This window comes from Homalodisca vitripennis, chromosome 4 (genome assembly GCF_021130785.1).
Source record: "Homalodisca vitripennis isolate AUS2020 chromosome 4, UT_GWSS_2.1, whole genome shotgun sequence".
Taxonomy (NCBI): Eukaryota; Metazoa; Arthropoda; class Insecta; order Hemiptera; family Cicadellidae; genus Homalodisca; species Homalodisca vitripennis.
In genome coordinates this window covers 164519921-164540311 of record NC_060210.1, presented here as the reverse complement: position 1 = coordinate 164540311, position 20391 = coordinate 164519921, and the positions used below count along the sequence as shown (strand labels likewise).

The 20391-nt window shown below is 33.7% G+C and overlaps 2 protein-coding genes across 4 annotated transcripts in view; both read right to left on the bottom strand.

The window, feature by feature from the left end:
- The window catches only part of LOC124360510 (neurobeachin-like protein 1), a 545778-nt gene that overhangs the window by 38147 nt on the left and 487240 nt on the right, over window positions 1–20391 (bottom strand). The gene's annotated exons all lie outside the window — the stretch shown is intronic.
- On the bottom strand, window positions 1760–20178 carry LOC124361275. Its single transcript, XM_046815324.1, has 3 exons — window positions 20044–20178; window positions 17033–17539; window positions 1760–2313 (listed from the first exon to the last, which is right to left on the bottom strand). Exons 1-3 carry the CDS (start codon window positions 20056–20058, stop codon window positions 1873–1875), a joined length of 963 nt encoding a protein of 320 aa, XP_046671280.1. The 5' UTR covers window positions 20059–20178; the 3' UTR covers window positions 1760–1872.

The following is a 20391-nucleotide window of genomic DNA, read 5'->3' as shown; positions in this document are numbered from 1 at the left end:
TGGCATGTTCGAGCGGACTTTAGGTGTGATCTGATGACAAGTCAATCAGGAGCAAAGCGGACGCGGACGTGTGCCAAGTGTACCAGGGCCCCGCGAGAAAGTGGTGGCGTGCGTCGCTTGCTGATAAACATTACACAACGATTACTGCGTGAACCACGCACTTTCTGTCTAGGTGACCTTCCCTCCCTCCGTCCGTGTCAGCTGTCCAGTACAGCCACTATTCACTTTTGTATCGGTTGCTGGCAAATGTATAACAGACAGCAGATAAACTAATATTTCGTTCCTAGTAAGTTGTGGCGTTAATGATGTCATCGATTTATAGCGTAGAGTGTTCAAGTGACAATACAATACGGCTTAAATGTAAATGGCGCCCGACAACTTTACCATGTCAATTGAGTCAAACCTCTTAAAATTGTTTCTAATTTTTTGTTTCTTACACACATATTGTCAAATATTTTGTATTAACTATACTATTTGTTTTAGTTGAAAAGTATTGATTATTTAACAATTTCGATATACAGTACAGTACTCTAAAATGTTCATAAATGGACTCCTTTGTTTATAATACGATTGTTTACACGACAGGTAGCTTAAAAACCATTTTTTGAATCTAGAAACTTTACGATATAGCTTAACAAACTTTTGTGTAATGTTTTTGTAACATTAACAATATTGCCAAAATTGGAGTTTCGTTGCATATTTTTTAAATGATTTTACTGCTTTCGCAAAAACGTTAGGCCCTACGCATACAACTATTTAAACATTTTTTTGTTTGTATTTTCACAATTCAGGTTTAAATCGATAATATTTAGGGCTTGAATGGTGCTATACGCACCATCTATACGATTTATTTATACATATTTACGACTGAGTTATCTATACGATAACTCAGTCAAAAAATTAAGTTCCATACAAAGATTTTACGATATTATTGATTGATGTGTAAAACGACTCATCAATGAATAGTCGTACAGACATTAATACATTTTGTTGGAATATAATATTAATTTTTGAATAAAAACTATTAATAGAAGATGCGTACTATTTATGGATTGATAATTTTTTTTAAATTTTACTATTTGTAAATTTACAAATTGTATAATATCTCCCAAACATTACATTTAATTGTTGTTGTCTCTAAAGGATATTAAACTGCGGACAATGTGCTACTTTTATTAAAAGTGATATATCTTATACATTAAAATATTTAAATACTTAAAATATTGCTTAATTTTGTATAGGCAGCAATACTCTTGTTAATTTAAACTTTTGAACAAACAGTATTAAAAAAGCAAATGTCGTAGATTCAAACCCAGATATTTTAAAATAGATTCGGCAAGTGACAAATCTAAGTCCAAGTTACGGCTTTGAATAAAAAATAAGAATATTTAAAATTTGGAAATAAAAGTAATTTAATCAGTGTAAAATGTTTTGAGGACGGAAACTAACAATCGCCGCAGCAGTAATAACATAACTCAAAATCAACAGTTTTAATGTAATTTATACCAATAATTAACATGATAACAATGCAATGTTTATAAACTTAAAGTAATGTAATAATATCAAATCAGCAGGCACTATCTATAAGATTCGCATGAAAGCTCGGTTCATACATTCTTTAGATCTGTATTTTTTTTATTTTACAATCTCAGCCACAATGTAGCAAAAGATCTCTCATACAATGAAATATACTACTCGTATAACTTCGTAGGAGATCAAGTATTTTTACTTAAATGGTGGAAAAAACGATAGTCCAACGTACTGAGTAAAATAATAAAATATAATACTGAGTAAAATCCACATGGTAATAAATGAAGAGTTTTTTAAGGGAAAATTTATTGGCAGACAGTGCAATTTAAAGAATAACAAAACTTAATAACGGTATGAGTAGGGGTAGCCAGAGTAGGGGTAGCCAGAGTAAGGGTAACCAGAGTATCCGTAAGGCTGGTAGGCGTAAGCCGGGCTATTGTAGTATACTGGATTGTAGGCGGGTGCGGGGACAGCCTTGACAGCGACGGGGGCGGCAGGGGCGGCACCCAGGGCGCGACTGACGACTGCGTTGAACCCGTTGACAGGGTCAGCAGTGTACTGTACTGTCCTGAGGGCACCGTCGGGCTCGACCAGGCTGTAGGAACCCTTGACAAAGCCTCCATCACGACTCTCCTCCTGGCTCTTGGCGTCTCCGGTCAGGGGGTCTTGTACGCTGTAGGCGAACTGGTACTGCGGGTTGGGGTCGTACTCGGGGTCTACTGCCTTGAGCACGGGGGCGAGTTGGGCGCTGCACACCGCCACCAGCCCGCACAGTACAACTACCTGCGCACAGCACGTATACAGTACATGTTGATTGTTATTTGTACATATATTTTTAAGAACTATAAGATTTTGTGTTTACATATTTGAAAATAGCATCTTAATATTATGGAGCCCCCTATTTGTTTTATTGTATATTTTATTTATTTTAAAAATGTTCACTCATTATTTTGATAGTTTCATATAATGTTTCATTTTATACTCATGATCCAATAATAAAAGTAGGCCTAAATCTTTTTATACTACTTCACGATGTTAATTGTGTTCAGAACTTTTCGACGCGGCCAATGTAATAAATAATCGTATTTGAATTCTTAACTGCAAGCATAGTCAAAGGAGGTCTACACAATACAGGCTGAAAATAAAGTATCACATTTGTTATAATACGTAGGCTTTATTTAATTTGATTGAAGATAATTAAATGCTTTAATGTGAATAAAATGGTATTTTGTGAAATCACAAACCATTAAAAACTCTCCTGAGGCATAATGCATACTTAGTGTAAAAGTTTCACATCCGTTTCTATTCACTTTAGCAGTTTCCCCTTGGATCTGGTTACGAAAGTTCCCCAAATTCCTACTTTGAATGCCTATAATAAAAAGTATATATATTTCCTACCTATAGAAGAATTATCCTAAATATTTGCGAATGAACATTGCCCAACCAATTTTACACTTTAATGGGCAGAAACTGTAATGATGTAATTTATTGTTATAGATTTGCACGAAATCGTACAAGAGGACAAGGGAGTTACTGGTCGACTGATGCTGAATGTACACACAAGATAACTGGCGACCACTCTCTACTCCAAATATACTGTAGCTTGTAAGCCAGAAAGTAACCACTCACTGAGCCCAGAAGCAGTTGAGTTACAAAATTATACAAGTCACTTCCAATCATCAATAATAATAATTATGAAACATATCGTCATTTTAAAGTAGTTTCAAGTAGGTACTTATTACTTACGTACACATGGAGTCAAACAGTATGCAAAATCAAAACGTAGTCAAACACATGTTACGTTTCTTTTAAAAACAGAGTAAAATTGATAATAGTATATATTTATTACAAGTAATGCAAGGCTTCAGTAATATACAGGGTGATTCATGAAGTTCTCCCCCCCCACTTCTACAGCACATTGTACTAGTAAAAAATTATGAAAAAATGTTATATAAACATAGGTCCGAAAACGCTATTCGTTAGCGAGTTTACAGCTAGCGAAAGATTTCGCCTGAATTCCTCGGTAAAGAGTAAAATAAAGCCATACTGAACTTTTGGAAAGGTTAATTAAGTAAGAAATATCGTGGATTCTTATGTATTTTTACCTGATAAAGCTAATAAAATAGGTTTCAGAACTGTACCTGTACTAGTTTTTGAGGGATTCAGGGTTAAATGCAAAAAATTGGGGCACGAAACAATGTTTTTTTTTAAGTTTGATGTACAATAACTTTGTTAAATTGGTAATAAATACATAAAATCAACAAACATTAATTGTAGAGAATTTAATTCTGAGAAAATTGATATAATCAAAGTCTAAAAATAAAACAGAAATAAGTACAAAAAAAATCGATTTTATTCAGTAAAAAACATTACTAGCTGTAAAGAAATACCGTACGGTATTTAGTTAAAATAAAACAAAAACAAAATGTTTGTTCCTTAATGATGAGATAAATTGAGAAAACAAGATTAAACTGTTAAAATAAATTTGTTTTGTAAATAAAAATATCATGATTTATTACGTTGTATTTTTTTTAATAAAAATTTTAACATCAAATGTTCGAAAATAAAATGAAGCAAACATTTTCCCATTATTGTTTACTAATCATCGAAATGCACTTTTTTGTTTTAATTAATTTCTAAGTTGGTAACGCACGAATAACAGCTGATCAACAATGGTATTCTGTACTGTTACGTTAGAACTGTGTATTAGTGGTGTTTTTGCAAGCTACAGCAGGAGATCGGGTTCTGTGAATCGTGTTATTAAATGCAATAATTCGATTGTTTATTCAGCGAAAAAATGCCTTACTTATTTACATCAGATGGAATACGCTGATATGGTTTTTATTTTGGGTTTACTGTAATGGTAATGCTAAGAGCTGCTGTAGAAGAATATGAACTAACGTTACCCTAATAGGAGGATTCCAGATACCAAAACAATTTCAGGAACTTTTCGTACTCTTCGGGAAACAGGATCACTACCAAGTACTAGAACCGATTATGAACGAGCTGTCCAACTTGATGATGATATTGTTATTAATGCTGTTCATCGCAGTCCAGGTGTAAGTACACGACGTATTTCTAGACGGATAGGAGTTTCGCAGTCAACGGTGTGGAGGTCACTTAATCAAAAAAAAAATTTTATCCGTTTCATAAACAAAAGGTTCAACATCTACAGCTAGGGGATGGTCCCGCTTCGCTTGGAGTTTTGTTGCAACTTTTTGAATATTAATAATCAACTCTACAAGCGTATTTTGTTTACGGATGAGGCACAATTCACTCGGGATGGTGTCAATAACTTGCACAATGAACACTCATGGGCAGAAGAAAAATCCACATGAGGTAGTGGAACAGAACTTTCAAACACCGATTTAGCGTCAATGTCTGGTGTGGCCTTTTGCACAATCGGCTGATTGGACCTTTCATATTACCTGGACGCCTAAATGCTGAGTTTCTATTTGCATTTCCTTCAAGAAGAGTTGCAGCAGCTGTTAGAGAATGTTCCTTTAACATCTCAGACAAAATTTGTACTTCCAGCATGACGGAGCACCTCCCCACTTTTCACGTGCCGTTTCTGCTTACTTAAATCATCAATTTCCCCTGGACACTGGATTGGTCATGGAGGGCCTCACCCTTGGCCACCAAGATCACCAGATCTATCTCCATTTGGATTATTGCATCTGGGGATGGATTAAAGACATTGTATACAAGACAAAAGTGAATTATCGTGATGAATTAATTGCCCGTATTATGGATTCGGCTGTGCAGATACAGGGAAGTCCTGAAAAATTAAGAAACGCAACAAAAGCAATACACAAACGTGGTGCAAAATGTATTGATAATGATGGCCTCATTTTCGAACATTTTATTATAAAAAGGTGCGTACGGTTGGCCCAACCTGATTAATTTTGCTTAAAACTAGTAATGTATTATACTTAATAAAATCGATTTTTTTTTGGTACTTATTTCTGTTTTATTTTAGACTTTGATTATATCAATTTTCTCAAAAGTAAATTCTCTACAATTAATGTTTGTTGATTTTATGTATTTATTACCAATTTAACAAAGTTATTGTACATCAAACTTAAAAAAAACATTGTTTCGTGCCCCAATTTTTTGCATTTAACCCTGAATCCCTCAAAAACTAGTACAGGTACAGTTCTGAAACCTATTTTATTAGCTTTATCAGGTAAAAATACATAAGAATCCACGATATTTCTTACTTAATTAACCTTTCCAAAAGTTCAGTATGGCTTTATTTACTCTTTACCGAGGAATTCAGGCGAAATCTTTCGCTAGCTGTAACTCGCTAACGAAGCGTTTTCGGACCTATGTTTATATAACATTTTTTTCATTATTTTTTACTAGTACAATGTGCTGTATAAGTGGGGGGAGAACTTCATGAATCACCCTGTATGTATACTTCATTAAATTAAAATTACTGTTAGGTTGAACGTGACGTTTACAAAACTTTCAGAAGGATACTTCAAAATGTTCAAAAAAATATTTTCTTGCAAAATATCATTGACTAAAGATAACGAATTTTTAAACATATTTATCCATCTTGATCAAATCTAATAAAATATTATCAATAAAATCAACAATAGAATGCTGCGAAGGAGGAAAATTTACTTTTATTAATAACTTTTATAACAATGCCAAGAGCAATTTTTTAAACTGTTTATTGTACACTGTCGTACAATACAATACAATTATTATTATAGTACTTTATTAAATAACTATAAGAACAAGATTTGACTTGATAAGGACATGAAATATATATTACTTGTAAATATAGAAATATAATTCCATACTCTAGAGAAAAAAAGGAAGAAGACGTGCACGAATATTAATGGACCTGAATGGTATATGAAAATAACAGTTATATCTAAGCATACTTATAATCTTCATAAGTACTTCATCAAACCAGTAGGATTCATTTGAAAGGTACGAAACAAATTTTTTGCGGACTTCCAAAACAAAAATTAAGTTACACAGTTCTTTATTTTAGTACAGGTCTCATTTTAAATATATAGAGGATACCTAGTTATAAATAACGTATTTTTTCTTACCACACTTTTGTATATTTTAGCAAGCAAAATTATAAACTATACGCTGTTACTGGTAAAAAGTTATCTCATCCAAAATGTTAGAAACTATCCTATAATTGTCCTAACTTGATATATTGGAGTGTAGAACTAATACAATTGTATTATGTTGTTAAAACACGCCAATGAGCCAGATACACTAGTATATAATAGATGATATATTTTAGACAGAATATTTCATCACGTTTTGCCTTAATTAAAAAGAGAAGCGGTACTTTTATTTAAGACTTCTTTAATAATAGGAGGGTTAATGGGCACACTGACAATATTTTTTCATCATGTGGTAGATTTTGGAAGAGATAATGCGACTACGCACAATATTTTAAAAAATTAGGAAAACAATGTGTAACTTCAAATATTTTCCTTAATTATACTATTTCTTATAGTTTATTGATATCGTAGGATAATTATATATTTATGATTTTATTACTGGTCAACTTGAGTTTTTTCGTTTCAGAGTTAAAATAGGAGCTGCAAAATGTGCATATAATACACCTGTTTTCAAGGCCTGTTTAAACTTGTGTAACAAAATTGAGCTTTCGCTTTGGTCAACTATAAGTAACACAGAACTGATTCGCAAGCAACTGTACATGAAAATTAAGTTGTTGTACAATTTGAGTGCAATATAATGTATTTAAAAGTTTCGATTAAGAAATGGATTTTAATGTTTATTAATAATTTTATTTTGAACTTGACCCAACTTTGAATGCAATAAAGAGGTTATTTCTATATGAATTATCTGTATATTTTTACTAACAATTAAGGATCAAAAATCGATTTAATATAATGTTATAAACGGTTTAAATAAACGAATAGTGCGTTCGAATACGTTTTAAAATTAACTTTATTATTTACTAAATTATTTCATTTAATGTAGGCCTAACTAATTTATACTTAAAATTATTACTTAAAACTAATACTTTTAGATTAAAAATTGTACTGAAGTGGTGGTTCCCCATACTATTTAGGACTCCATGGTTGACATGCACTTCTAAAATTATTCGTCATTTTTATATATAGTGTTTGAACACAAATGTATACAAAGTTCGCGGAAAGTTACTCCCATACAAATTTGTTTTGATATAAACACTTTTGCATTGTTGGAATATTATTTTCCACTAGCTTGATCTGGTTATATCATGAAAATAAAATGCTTTAACATTAATATGAGTTAAATATTTGTAATATTACGTGGACTTAAAATTTTACGGCGGATTAAAATATAAAACGTTATATTAAGTGAGAGCAAAATCTGTATCTTACCTTGAGGAAAGCCATTGCAAGAGAAGAGGAGGATTCAGTGGCAGAGTCCAAGTGCTGGTTGAAGGGCTAAGGGCTCGTATTTGTACACAAGTCGTCTTCCCCTTCCCGCCCCGCCTATCGGCCTTCCTCACTTGATCATCTGGTTCCAACGAGCAAGGTCACGCAGATATCAGAATTAATTATATGAAAGATTGCTCCATTTTTTGCAAGAAATTCCAAACGTGTGACATTAAAACACGATGTGGGTGATGTGACAAAATGTCAACCTTTGTCAGAGGTAGTTCCTTGGATAATAAACCAACCATGTTACGGTGGGTCTATATTATAATTTCATACACATAAACTCTACCATATATTTTCATTTTTATAATAATTAAATACGGTTTACGATATATTACGGTTACAAATATTGTATGTTATTCACATATTAATTAAGAATGGTTCCTTTTTTAATACTTAAATATGGGGTGAATGGTGATTTGACATATAGGTTGAATAAAAATTGGGAAAACGATCAATCCAAATCGTACAGGAATGATCTTGATTTTTATCAGAATTTAATCTTGATTACCCCTATCCAAGACTTTAGTTGCAGTGACGTTTGGGATGTCTGTAAGTTCACTGCCAAGCCAGAATAATAATAATAATCCTTCATAGCTTTTTTGTTAAAATTAAATTTAACATTGATCACAATCTTCAAATCATACCTGGTTAAAATCTATGCAAACTCACACACGATCATATTTTTTATATTAAATACATTCTTTCCCGTCACAATTGTAGTCCCTTTGACTCCAAATCGAGCACGTTCAGAAGCCCCGCAAACCCCAGCGACTTTTCATGAATTCATCAACCGAATACAACAAAACCACACTTTTGAGGTCAAAAGGCGTTTGAGAGGATTATTGAACTGATTTTCATTATTGGAATCTTGTATACTTTCAGGGAGCCTGTTGATTTATCCAACACAAACCTCTTGCTGCGGCAGATGTGAAAATGACAGTCTGTGATGCTGAGATTGGAAGTTGTCCCTGTACCTTGTTTCATTACGATGCCACGAAGCAAGTTACGTGTTAATTGGTATTATAGGGACACTTGAAAATCTTAAAGGTTGGCACGTAACAGCAACCCTAGCCCCGTAAAAATTTCACTAAACGAATCTATGACCACTAAACTAAGTTCTTGTTTAAAATGACCAACAGATCAATTTTGACAATATGTCATGAAGCAGTGTTTGAGTAGCCACAGTGATATGGCGTTGGTTTTGTCTGTATTTTCGAGTTTAGTTTCTGTATGACGTATGGCAGTGTAGTTCCTAAGGCAGAAAGTAACTGAACTCCACGGACCTACAGTTCAATACTTCCCTGGAGTTATGGGTCATAATTGTATTTTTCACGTTTGAATAAGCTTTATGCTAACATTAATATGTACAACAAGTGAAAGATAAGATGTGGCTGTGCAATACCATTTGCGATGAGTTGGAGAGTGCAAATAACGCTATTCAAAGTCACGAGTCACAGTAAGCATTATGATGTACGGTGCGGCGGCGGTTTAACACCCGGCCTTGGACACAGAACCTTTAGCTTAATACTGCTGATGGTTGTGATAAGCCCAATACGGTCTTTACCTGATTTTGAGCGCATATTAGTTACACAGACAATCAAAAGGTAACAGACATTTTTGTCTGTGTACGAAAGACAATCAGGTGGTACGTCATCGTTTTGGACACTACCGTCGCAGACAAACATCAAAATATCCTGTTATTACATTGGGGTTTAATACATTTTAAAGGCCACATCATCTTTTTGCAAATGCATGACTAGCTGGCACGAGATCGTTTTAGATGACAAAGTTCTTGATAATTTTGATCTATATCTAGTCAGACTATATATATATCTACTTGGTGCATTGTAGCTGCGGTTCTCTGAGACAACTATGTAAACTTCACTGGAGAGAGCTATAGCGGCATTGCCTCACTCAAATAGTTACTAGAAAAATGTTAAGACAAACAATTTTCAAGTCACAAAACACATAAAAATATATAAAAAACTGTACAGCTATATACAAAGATAATGACAATGTTACAATTTTGTAAATATAACTAACACAATATGCTTCTCTAATAAGAAAGATAATCTTAAAGAAAGATAAAATTTAACTTTAAAATTAATATAGTTGGGAATATTTTGCGATACCAGGAATTTTAAAATATAAGAAAGGCTGTTTCTGTATGATACAAGGGCATTAGCTTAAATTGGTTAAATTACTTCAACCAACTAACTTAACAACAATAATGCTTTAACCTGAAGATACAGTACAGCTAAAGCTTATCCAAGTGACATGACCAAAAGAAAAAAAATACACCTATTATTTAAAAGTAGTTTTTACATTGCTGGGATGAACGTAAGTTAACTAATCTAGACTTAAGTTCATTTAATCTATTTTAAAGTTATACCGAAATATAAGAAATACACATTACAAAAGTCAAACAGTAGCACACGTATAAAGTAAGTATCAGAACCCAGAATTTCGTTATGTAATCAATTTTTATTAAACCCATATTCTTTAGACCCGGACACGTAGATTCTTATTTTGAAATTATTATGTACTTCATAGTTTTTGGAAGTGTTTATATTTTCTAAATATTTTATTGCATATAAATGGGTTATGTTGTAATATTCTACACGAATTATATAATGTTGTTATCTTTTGGATAGTGCATGCATATTCACTGTGTAAACACACTAGTTAACTGACTTGGTGGTTGGTCGGCTGATGCAGCCCTATTATGATCTGTATTCTGTATTGGTGTCGTGTTTTGTTTTTATTAAGTGCAAGTTTTAGAGTTAGTGAAGTTGAAACATAACATGGTGGTTGTGATTCCTGAGTTATTCGTGTCACAACGCTCTTGGTATGATTTATTTATTTTAACCTAGATTTTAATTATGTGTTAGGTTAGTTATTTACCTGAATAAGAGATCAGATTGCAGATCTCGGAAACGTAGTGTTACTGATTTTTGTATCAACGAACAATGGTAAATGTCATGAAAAATAATGTTTCCTTCACAATCCCTCCATCGTTAAAAATAAACTTCACACTATATTGTCCCTCATTTTGTTTTCATACTGAGTTCATGTTGAGAGATTCTACAATTTTATGAGAGTTAGATGTTGAACATTTTGTATAAGTTGCGGCGATTATGTTTTTCCTTCGAAAAATATGGCTAACAACATTGTTTTCTGTGACGATTAATACTGACAAGGGGAAAATGAAATGTTTCATTCTTGTGGATACAAGCCCTCTGATCTATCCATCATTGTCCATCTTATCCATCTTTTTCAGCCGATTACATTTATGTTGTGATGTGTGAAGTAAGCCTGTAGTCCTGGAAAAGATTATAAATCATAAGGCAGCCTAGTTATCTGCCGGTTTGAAGTCACGCTTTTAACATGGAACTATAGTTTAAAGCTGTGTTATAAATAAGATCTAGTCGCAAACCCTATTTCAAGCAAATCGCGTTTTTCATTTCAGTAACTTCGATTTAATGTCATAACGCTATAGTACGCTTTGAAAAAGAATTATGTTTTCATACCATTGTTTTATAATTTACTGTCATTATGGTTTTTTAGATGGAAAGATTCTATTTATAACTCATTACAAAAAACATTAGTCCCATTTAAAAGACCCGGCCGACAGCTGACTAGGGCGTTATCTTAAGATATGATACGGATCAGAAACCTAAACAGAACAAATTTTATAAGAAACACTGAGTGAGAGGCAAGGTATGTTGGACTAAGCGCTGGAAAGAGATATAAAAAGGATACTTGCTGTAATTTAATCCCTTGACGCTAAAAAACATAATCAGGTTTTGCTGATGGTGGTTTTAGAAATTATGGCAGAGGAGAGCAGATAAGTATCCTTTTCCATGTTACAATAATATATGTTTATTATTAAACAGTAGAGATACGCGACATTCCATGTCACGTAGAAGGCCTCACTGATGTTGGATGTAGCAATTCAGTTTTATAACTCATGTCATTCTCTAGACAGCTCCCAGGTAGACAGAAGAACAATTCTATTAGCCTCCTTTGTTTGAAGTTTACTCGTACTTTTGACGATGGAAGGATTGTGAAGGAAACAGGATTTTTTCCGGACATTTTACCATCGTTCAGTGAAACAAAAAAATCACTAACACTACGTTTCGAGATCTGCAATCTGATTTCTTCTTCAGGTAAGTAACTAACCTAATACATAAAATTACAAACTAGGTTAAAATAAACCACTCATACCAAACTGTTATGACACGCCAAGTCAGGAATCACAACCACTATGTCGTGTGTCAACTTCACTAACGCCACAAAACATGCACTTCATAAAGCCTAGTTTCTAATTATTTATTAGGTTAGTTATTTACCTGAAGAAGAGATCAGACTGCAGATCTCGAAACGTAGTGTTACTGGTTTTTTGTTTCAATGAACGATGGCAAATGTCCGGAAAAAATCCTGTTTCCTTCTCTGCCAGCCTACTGAGATATAGACTTCAATTAGGCTCAGCCCAATCCCATGAATAGACACGCGCTTCCATTGAACTCAATTCTTGTCAATATAGACAAGAGAGATTCATGCATTTAAACAATTTAAAGTCTACAGATGAAATCGTTCAGTCCTGTGGACAGTTAGGCAACGTAAACGCTCAGCCCAATCAATCCCATGAATAGACACGCGCTTCCATTGAACTCAATTCTTGTCTATATAGAAAAATGGAGATTCATGCATTTAAACAATTTAAAGTCTACAGATGAAATCGTTCAGTCCTGTGGACAGTTAGGCAACGTAAACGCTCAGCCCAATCAATCCCATGAATAGACACGCGCTTCCATTGAACTCAATTCTTGTCTATATAGAAAAATGGAGATTCATGCATTTAAACAATTTAAAGTCTACAGATGAAATCGTTCAGTCCTGTGGACAGTTAGGCAACGTAAACGCTCAGCCCAATCCCATGAATAGACACGCGCTTCCATTGAACTCAATTCTTGTCTATATAGAAAAATGGAGATTCATGCATTTAAACAATTTAAAGTCTACAGATGAAATCGTTCAGTCCTGTGGACAGTTAGGGAACGTCAAAACGCTCAGCCCAATCCCATGAATAGGACGCCGCTTACATTGAACTCAATTCTTGTCCCCCCCCCCCCCCCCCCCCCCCCCCATCTATATAGACAAGAGAGGAGAGAGGTCATGCATTTAAATACGTTTATAAAGAACTAACAGATGAAAATCGTTCAGTTCCTGTGGACCAGTTAGGCAACGTAAAACGCTGCAGACCCAATCCCAGATGAATAGGACGCGCTTCCTCATTGGAACTCAATTCTTGTCTATATAGACAAGAGAGATTCATGCATTTAAACAATTTAAAGTCTACAGATGAAATCGTTCAGTCCTGTGGACAGTTAGGCAACGTAAACGCTCAGCCCAATCAATCCCATGAATAGACACGCGCTTCCATTGAACTCAATTCTTGTCTATATAGAAAAATGGAGATTCATGCATTTAAACAATTTAAAGTCTACAGATGAAATCGTTCAGTCCTGTGGACAGTTAGGCAACGTAAACGCTCAGCCAAATCCCATAAAGATGTGGGGATACCCAAGTCTACATGGGTCCATAAGGAATAATAATACGATTGCTTAATTTCTGAATTACTTTATGGGGTGAAGAATGGAGTCACTAATGTTCAAACAGTACAAAACTTATAAAACTGCAAAAAGGTAATCACGAGTCTCAAGTTTTAGATTTCTGACATAATACCGGAAACACACACTACACATAGCATATTTATTATTAATACAAAGGTGTGTATTTTCATAGATACATATGCAACTAGATGACATATAATACTATTATACTACAAGTCTTTTCTACCTGGGACGGTCCACTCGATGATCTTGATCATTACATTTTGCCACTACCGGATCTAAAATTATTGACTTTAACAGAATATTAAAAATAATAACTAGAAAACCTACAAAATAATAAAACCTGCCAATCCACAAATTTTAGAGGGATAGGTTTGATTTAACATTAATGTACGACAGAACTTAAATATGTTTCTGCATCATAAATATGTTATTATTTCGTATTATTGGTGAAGAAACATTTAAATAATAATTAGAGCTAAACTTTACCATAAACACGAAAAAATATTAAAAGCAAACAACAAACTTTCACTTTTTAAAGAAAACATCAAAGTGACAACCACGAGTAGTCTGACAATTTACAAGTTGACTTATCATATAAATAAGGCATAAATTATACATTGTCGATTTTTATTTGCTGTATCATCCGTTGTTTAAACTTTTCCAAGAAGACTGGTTCTTTATCCAACAAAAATAATTCAACTGCGATAAATTCCAATCCGAGGATGTACAAAGCCATTCAATCCTACCTCAATGACTTGTATTTCCATATATGGAAGCCATTGTTTAATAGCTGTCTTACATCCAAGCCATAATAAATCAATCTGCAGTCTGGTGGAACTGCATGTATCAATGTAAGTGAATAATTGTAGTCTTCAGCATTTCTGTGTGTAGCTTGCATTTTAGCTTAGCATAGTTATTTACATTGATTTGTTTCTTCAATTGGAATAGTTTTAGCAAATTCCCAATGGAGACTAATAAAAGGGCAACATTAATTTCCATGTACTTTTTTCTTGAATCAACATATTGAACAGCTTTTCAAGGAGAGTCAGATGGTCCTTCTTTTCAATGCTAAACTATTCAACTTTAAGATCATTTCTCAGTAACTATATGAGATATTACAACATTTTACATGCTTGTTTCAACATAAACAACAATAAAACTACCAAAACCTGAGAAATTACCAAAATGATATACGTTTATTGGGGTTTCATTTTTATATAATGCTTAACATGTACATTTTTGTACAGTGTATTATTTAAGAGTCCTCAGCTTAAAACAATATATTTTCTAGTTACAGAGAAAAAAATGTTCTTAGAGTGAGAAATTCTGTTTTTTCCAGAATCACATTTAAAGATTAATATATGGTATGGTGAGTACTGAACTAATCTTTTAAAACATCCCAGCTATATAACCAGAGTTTGTATAACTTTTTCTCGGTAAAGTGTTGGATTTAGCGATATTTCTTTCTACATAATCTACAACATTTTACCTATTGAGTTTATCGGTTAAAAAATGAATTCAGTTGTTTGATTCTTTCTTAAACTGATGATTTAGCTACATTAAACTTGTTAACTGTTATCACGGCTTCACAAAAACATAACTGGGAGGGCAAGTTTTAATATAAAGATATGTTTAGGTAACTAGGTTCAGGCTTAAATCACGAGACTCAGACAATTTCTGCGTCCCTCCATTCAACCACTGAGAAGATCAGGATATGGCAAATCACTGAAAATTGGGTTTATCACAAATAGATGAAGCCAATAAAACATTACAGCTGCCATCATAACAGAAAAAACTCTTGCTGACGTTTTTATACCAGGTGTGTTGAATACAGCTACCAAATTAGAAATACAAATTACTTATCATAAAATAATAACGTTGGCCTTAATTTAAAGCGGAGGGTGCATGAAGTAAAAATAACAGCCAATTTCAATAGAACGTCTATTGGGGGGGGGGGGGGTTCCGATCGAGGTTATCTAGGTCGCTCGCGAACTTTTAAACTCCCTGTTTTAAAGTGATGAGGTATAAACTTACAGCTATGGAAGTTTTTCACAACGCGACAATAGATATCTCCATTACGCTGGCTCAGCGATACATTTTAATGGAAGTATTGCAAGAAAAAATTATATTAAATCATTAATATTATTTGCTCTGTACATTAACTCACTATTATAAAACGACGTAAAATTCAAATTAATTTTAAATCCATACTGCAACTTGTTCAACCAATTTAAAACCAAACCTGTCATAAGTGTTCTTAGAATAGTAGCTCATTTAAATTTATAAAATTTTAATTTCTAAGTATCAGTTTGCGACGAAATGTTTTAACCAATGCTTATTTATAACTAAGATTTTCATGTCACTATAGCGAGTATCTCTCATTCCGCAGTGAACGTTTACCACAATGATACTATCTAACTTTCACTATCAATAAAAAAAATGTTATATAACTAAGTTTTGACAGAAGTAGGCTTCTCTGATATGTGGTATACATTTGCTTGATCGGGAAACAAGGAAATTTCAAGTATGTAAGAAATAATACTAAGAACAAGTAAATTGCTATGGCTAAAACTATAAACTTGATTATATATTTTCTTGATCCAATAAGACAAACTCAACATTGGCGTCAGAAATATAATTCACTCGAACCAAATTTAAAGCCTGCTATGAAACCTAAATTAGTTGTCTTTTGACAAACGTAGGCTCCTCAGAGCTCTCTATGTATATATTTTTTCTTGATCGGGAAAAGAAGGCGAACTTAACATTTGCGTCGGAAATAAAATTCACTCGCAGCAGAGACGTTCATACCGGTACAAAACCTCCGAAATTGTGAGCGAAGCCGCGGGTAACTCCTAGTCGCTAATATATGTGTAAATTTTAAAATATCAAACATCGTCAAACAATACATTGTTTGAGTTAGCGGTACATTTTACGAAACATTAGTACAAAACAATTGTTTAATTAATATATTTCATCGGCACTGTATTCAGTATTTCTCGATTCAGTTGGCACCATTTGTTTCAGTACTTGTACCTTTTCATTCTAGTGCTCGTTGCAAACTCTATCAGTTTAAATAATACAGTCACAAATAGTAGCAACTCGACAGCTTAATTACTTCTATCGATAAATACAGAATTATTTTTCTTATTGACATATGTGATTGTGTAGTATAGTAAAGCATAAAAAACACTAGTACGATAATAATTCTTGTCGAAAATTTGTGTTAAGTAAGATATATTAAGTGTGAGTAGGAACTTGTCCCTGCGAGCAACATGGTTGAAATTAGGGTCGAATCCTAAATATACAGTACACGATTAATAGGTGGATATAATATACAATACTGAAGGAAAATGAAATTATTATTTTTTGGAAGAAGAAATTTATTGTTAAGAGAGAAAATTCCAAAATATTTTACAAGAACATCACAGATTAATAACGGTATGGGTAAGCGGAGTAGGGGTAGCCGGAGTAGGGGTAGGCAGAGTAAGGGTAGCCAGAGTAGGGGTATCCAGAGTATCGGTAAGGCTGGTAGGCGTAAGCCGGGTTGTTGTAGTAGACTGGCTTGTATGCGGGTGCGGGGGCTGCCTTAACTACGACGGGTGCGGCGGGAGCGGGGACAGGAGCGACGGCCTTGACAGCGACGGGGGCGGCAGGGGCGGCACCCAGGGCGCGACTCACGACGGCGTTGAACCCGTTGACAGGGTCAGCAGTGTACTGTACTGTCCTGAGGGCGCCGTCGGGCTCGACCAGACTGTAGGAACCCTTGACAAAGTCTCCATCACGACTCTCCTCCTGGCTCTTGGCGTCTCCGGTCAGGGGGTCTTGTACGCTGTAGGCGAACTGGTACTGCGGGTTGGGGTCGTACTCGGGGTCTACTGCCTTGAGCACGGGGGCGAGTTGGGCGCTGCACACCGCCACCAGCCCGCACAGTACAACTACCTGCGCACCAGCACGTATACATGTAGATTGTTATTTGGACATACATTTTTAAGAACTACCAGTACATTTCAAGGAATTTATATTTGAATTGGTACTTAACAGTCTTATTACTACGTAGTACTAAACTATATGTTATTTTGCTTAACAATTTGTTATCTGTACCACTGTCAAATTTCAGACAATGCACTAAGAGAAAGATGAATTGGAGCTAAACTCGATATTCAATATTGAGTATGTGTTTATTAAAACTAATGCTCAATTTTGATTTTTACGTATCTTCACGGTCGTTATTATCATTGCATTAGCAGAATGAGGCTAAATAAATAATGTTGTTACCACTCTCAAATATACGACGACTGATCAGAGTAACATATATTTAATTTTGTAAATATGAGTCTGAGGAGAAAAATATTTAAATTATATTGTATAAAATTAAACGTATTATCTAGTATTACCAGTTTTATAATTTGATTCTAAGCCCTAATTAACTGAATTATTATTATTATTATTTAGGACTATATGGTCCTAAGTTCGCCTCAATAAAGAAGTGTTTCTATTTTATTCATAGTTATTTCTGAATAAGTTGAAAATTCAAAACATGACTTACTAATGGATAGCATGATAAATGTAAATTGTAATAATAACAGGACAATGTTTTCAAGCATATTACATACAGATTGTTGTCGAAGGTAATAATTTTCCTACAAGTAGGATAAACTACGCAAATTTGAAAATGGAGGAGCTAATAACAGAAGATTTTTTACGATTTGCCAGAGATGAGGTGTCTTGAATGCGCGGATGTGCTGCTTGTAGCAGGAATCTGGCTGAAGATCTTAAGTGGTCTGTGTTTTGTTATGTAACAAACCGTAAAGCTACAACTCCAAGGATACTAACAATCACTTAATTACCGCCGAGTTTCCGGAGCCGGCACCTTCAAACAACGGGAGTCTATACTTATTAGCATTTTTTTGGCAATATGAGAACATGAAAATTACTTCGGCTATGGTTTCAACGTGTTTTTAATTTTGGCCAAAACGGTCTTCATAAGGTATATTTAGTACAAATGTAAAATAAAAAACGAAAAAAAAAAATCTTTTGCAACATGCTTTTTAATATTATTTTCTATAGCCTACCCTCATTAATTATTTTATGCTTGTATAGAAAGTTTATGACAATGGTAAAATGGTTTTCAGTTATTAAAGTTTGAACATTTTTATATCTGATATGATATTTTAATAAAGCCATTAAAAAATTACACGATTTTTCTTATTTATACTAATCATTTGGCATAGTTTGGACCTAATATCTTCATTCGACATAAATATATAATTTCCCAACTTAACTCACAAACTGACAGACGTTAAACAAAGCAAGAGAGGCATGTACTTTTTATGACATTTCTTATTTATTTTTATCTGGAAAAACGAAAGGTGAAGTTTGATAGAGGTATGGACGCTCTGTATAATGGCACCAGGTCAGGAAAAATGGCTGTAAAATGGCATTAGGATGTAATGTATCCTATCATTTTTACTATTAAATAACGGCGAATATCACGATGCATAATTTACATACTCAGACAACGTAAAACGCAACGAAATATAAATTACGTTTTAGAGGATGAAATGTATAATAATTCGATGGTTCAATCTAGATGTTTCTTTATGACCCACAAAAACGATAAACTTAAATCAAATAATACTGGTTAATTCTGGACCAGTAACCCATTTTCAGTCCTTTGGTAAGAATATAGTAATACAAATTCAGGTCTTTTATATATTTTACTACTAAAAATATACTCTGTATGTAAATAGTAATTCAAAGTTTCAAAATATTAAAACGGCATATTGGAGGTTTCATAAATTACTCTTACAAAGTCAGGAAGCCAAAATATTAATGTAAGAAATAAAATATAATTGAAATAAACCAAACGAAATTTGTACAGAAAGTATTAATACTATAACTTAGGTCAGATAAATACTTCACAACAATTAAATTGTAATTTAAGATCTCCTCCTCAAAAATAAAGACATTTCAGTGAATTCATTTAAATTCTACCTTCTTAAATTAAATAGCTGTGTTTAAACCTGCACAAGTCAATTACGCTATACTACAAAATTGCTGTTATAATAAACGTAAAAAAACGTTATTATATGTTGTTACGCCGTTTCCACGTGTAACAAAGTTCTTGTAGCCTGACACAGGATGAATGTTCGCAATATTTCTTTTTATTATAATTTATTTTACAATAAACTTTTGTAAAAATGAAACATATTTTAGTGACGTACAGAAAAATTAAGTAAAAAAAACATGTAGTAAGTAAAATCATACTGCATATAGATATATCAAGTTTTGAACAATTTAATATAAATACTAATAGACATAATTCCATAGATATAGAATATAAATTAGGTGTATAATGCAGTTATTAAAAATAAAATAAAGTAGATTGTACTAGATAAAATAAAATGATATAATATAAAAAAATAGATCTCCAATCCGCTTACCTTGAGGAGGGCCATGTCCGTGGAAGATCAGAGATGACACGAAGTCCAAGTGCTAACCAGAGGGCTGAGGGCTCGTATTTGTACACCAAGAGTCGTCTTCCCCCCCCCGCCACGCCTCATCCGGGGACTACTGGCCCTGTACCTCACCTTCGCCTTGGTGTCCCGGTCCACGGACAAGGTCACGGTGATAACGCCCCACGCTCATCCCCTCCTACACAATCTTGTCGATCTCAACTGTCATCTCATTGCTATTGCGAAACTCTACATAAGGCACTCTACCGATGTTGAAAAGTTTCCATTTGCAGGTTTTCAGGGTTTACAAAAGTAAAAGTAAATATAATTATCTTT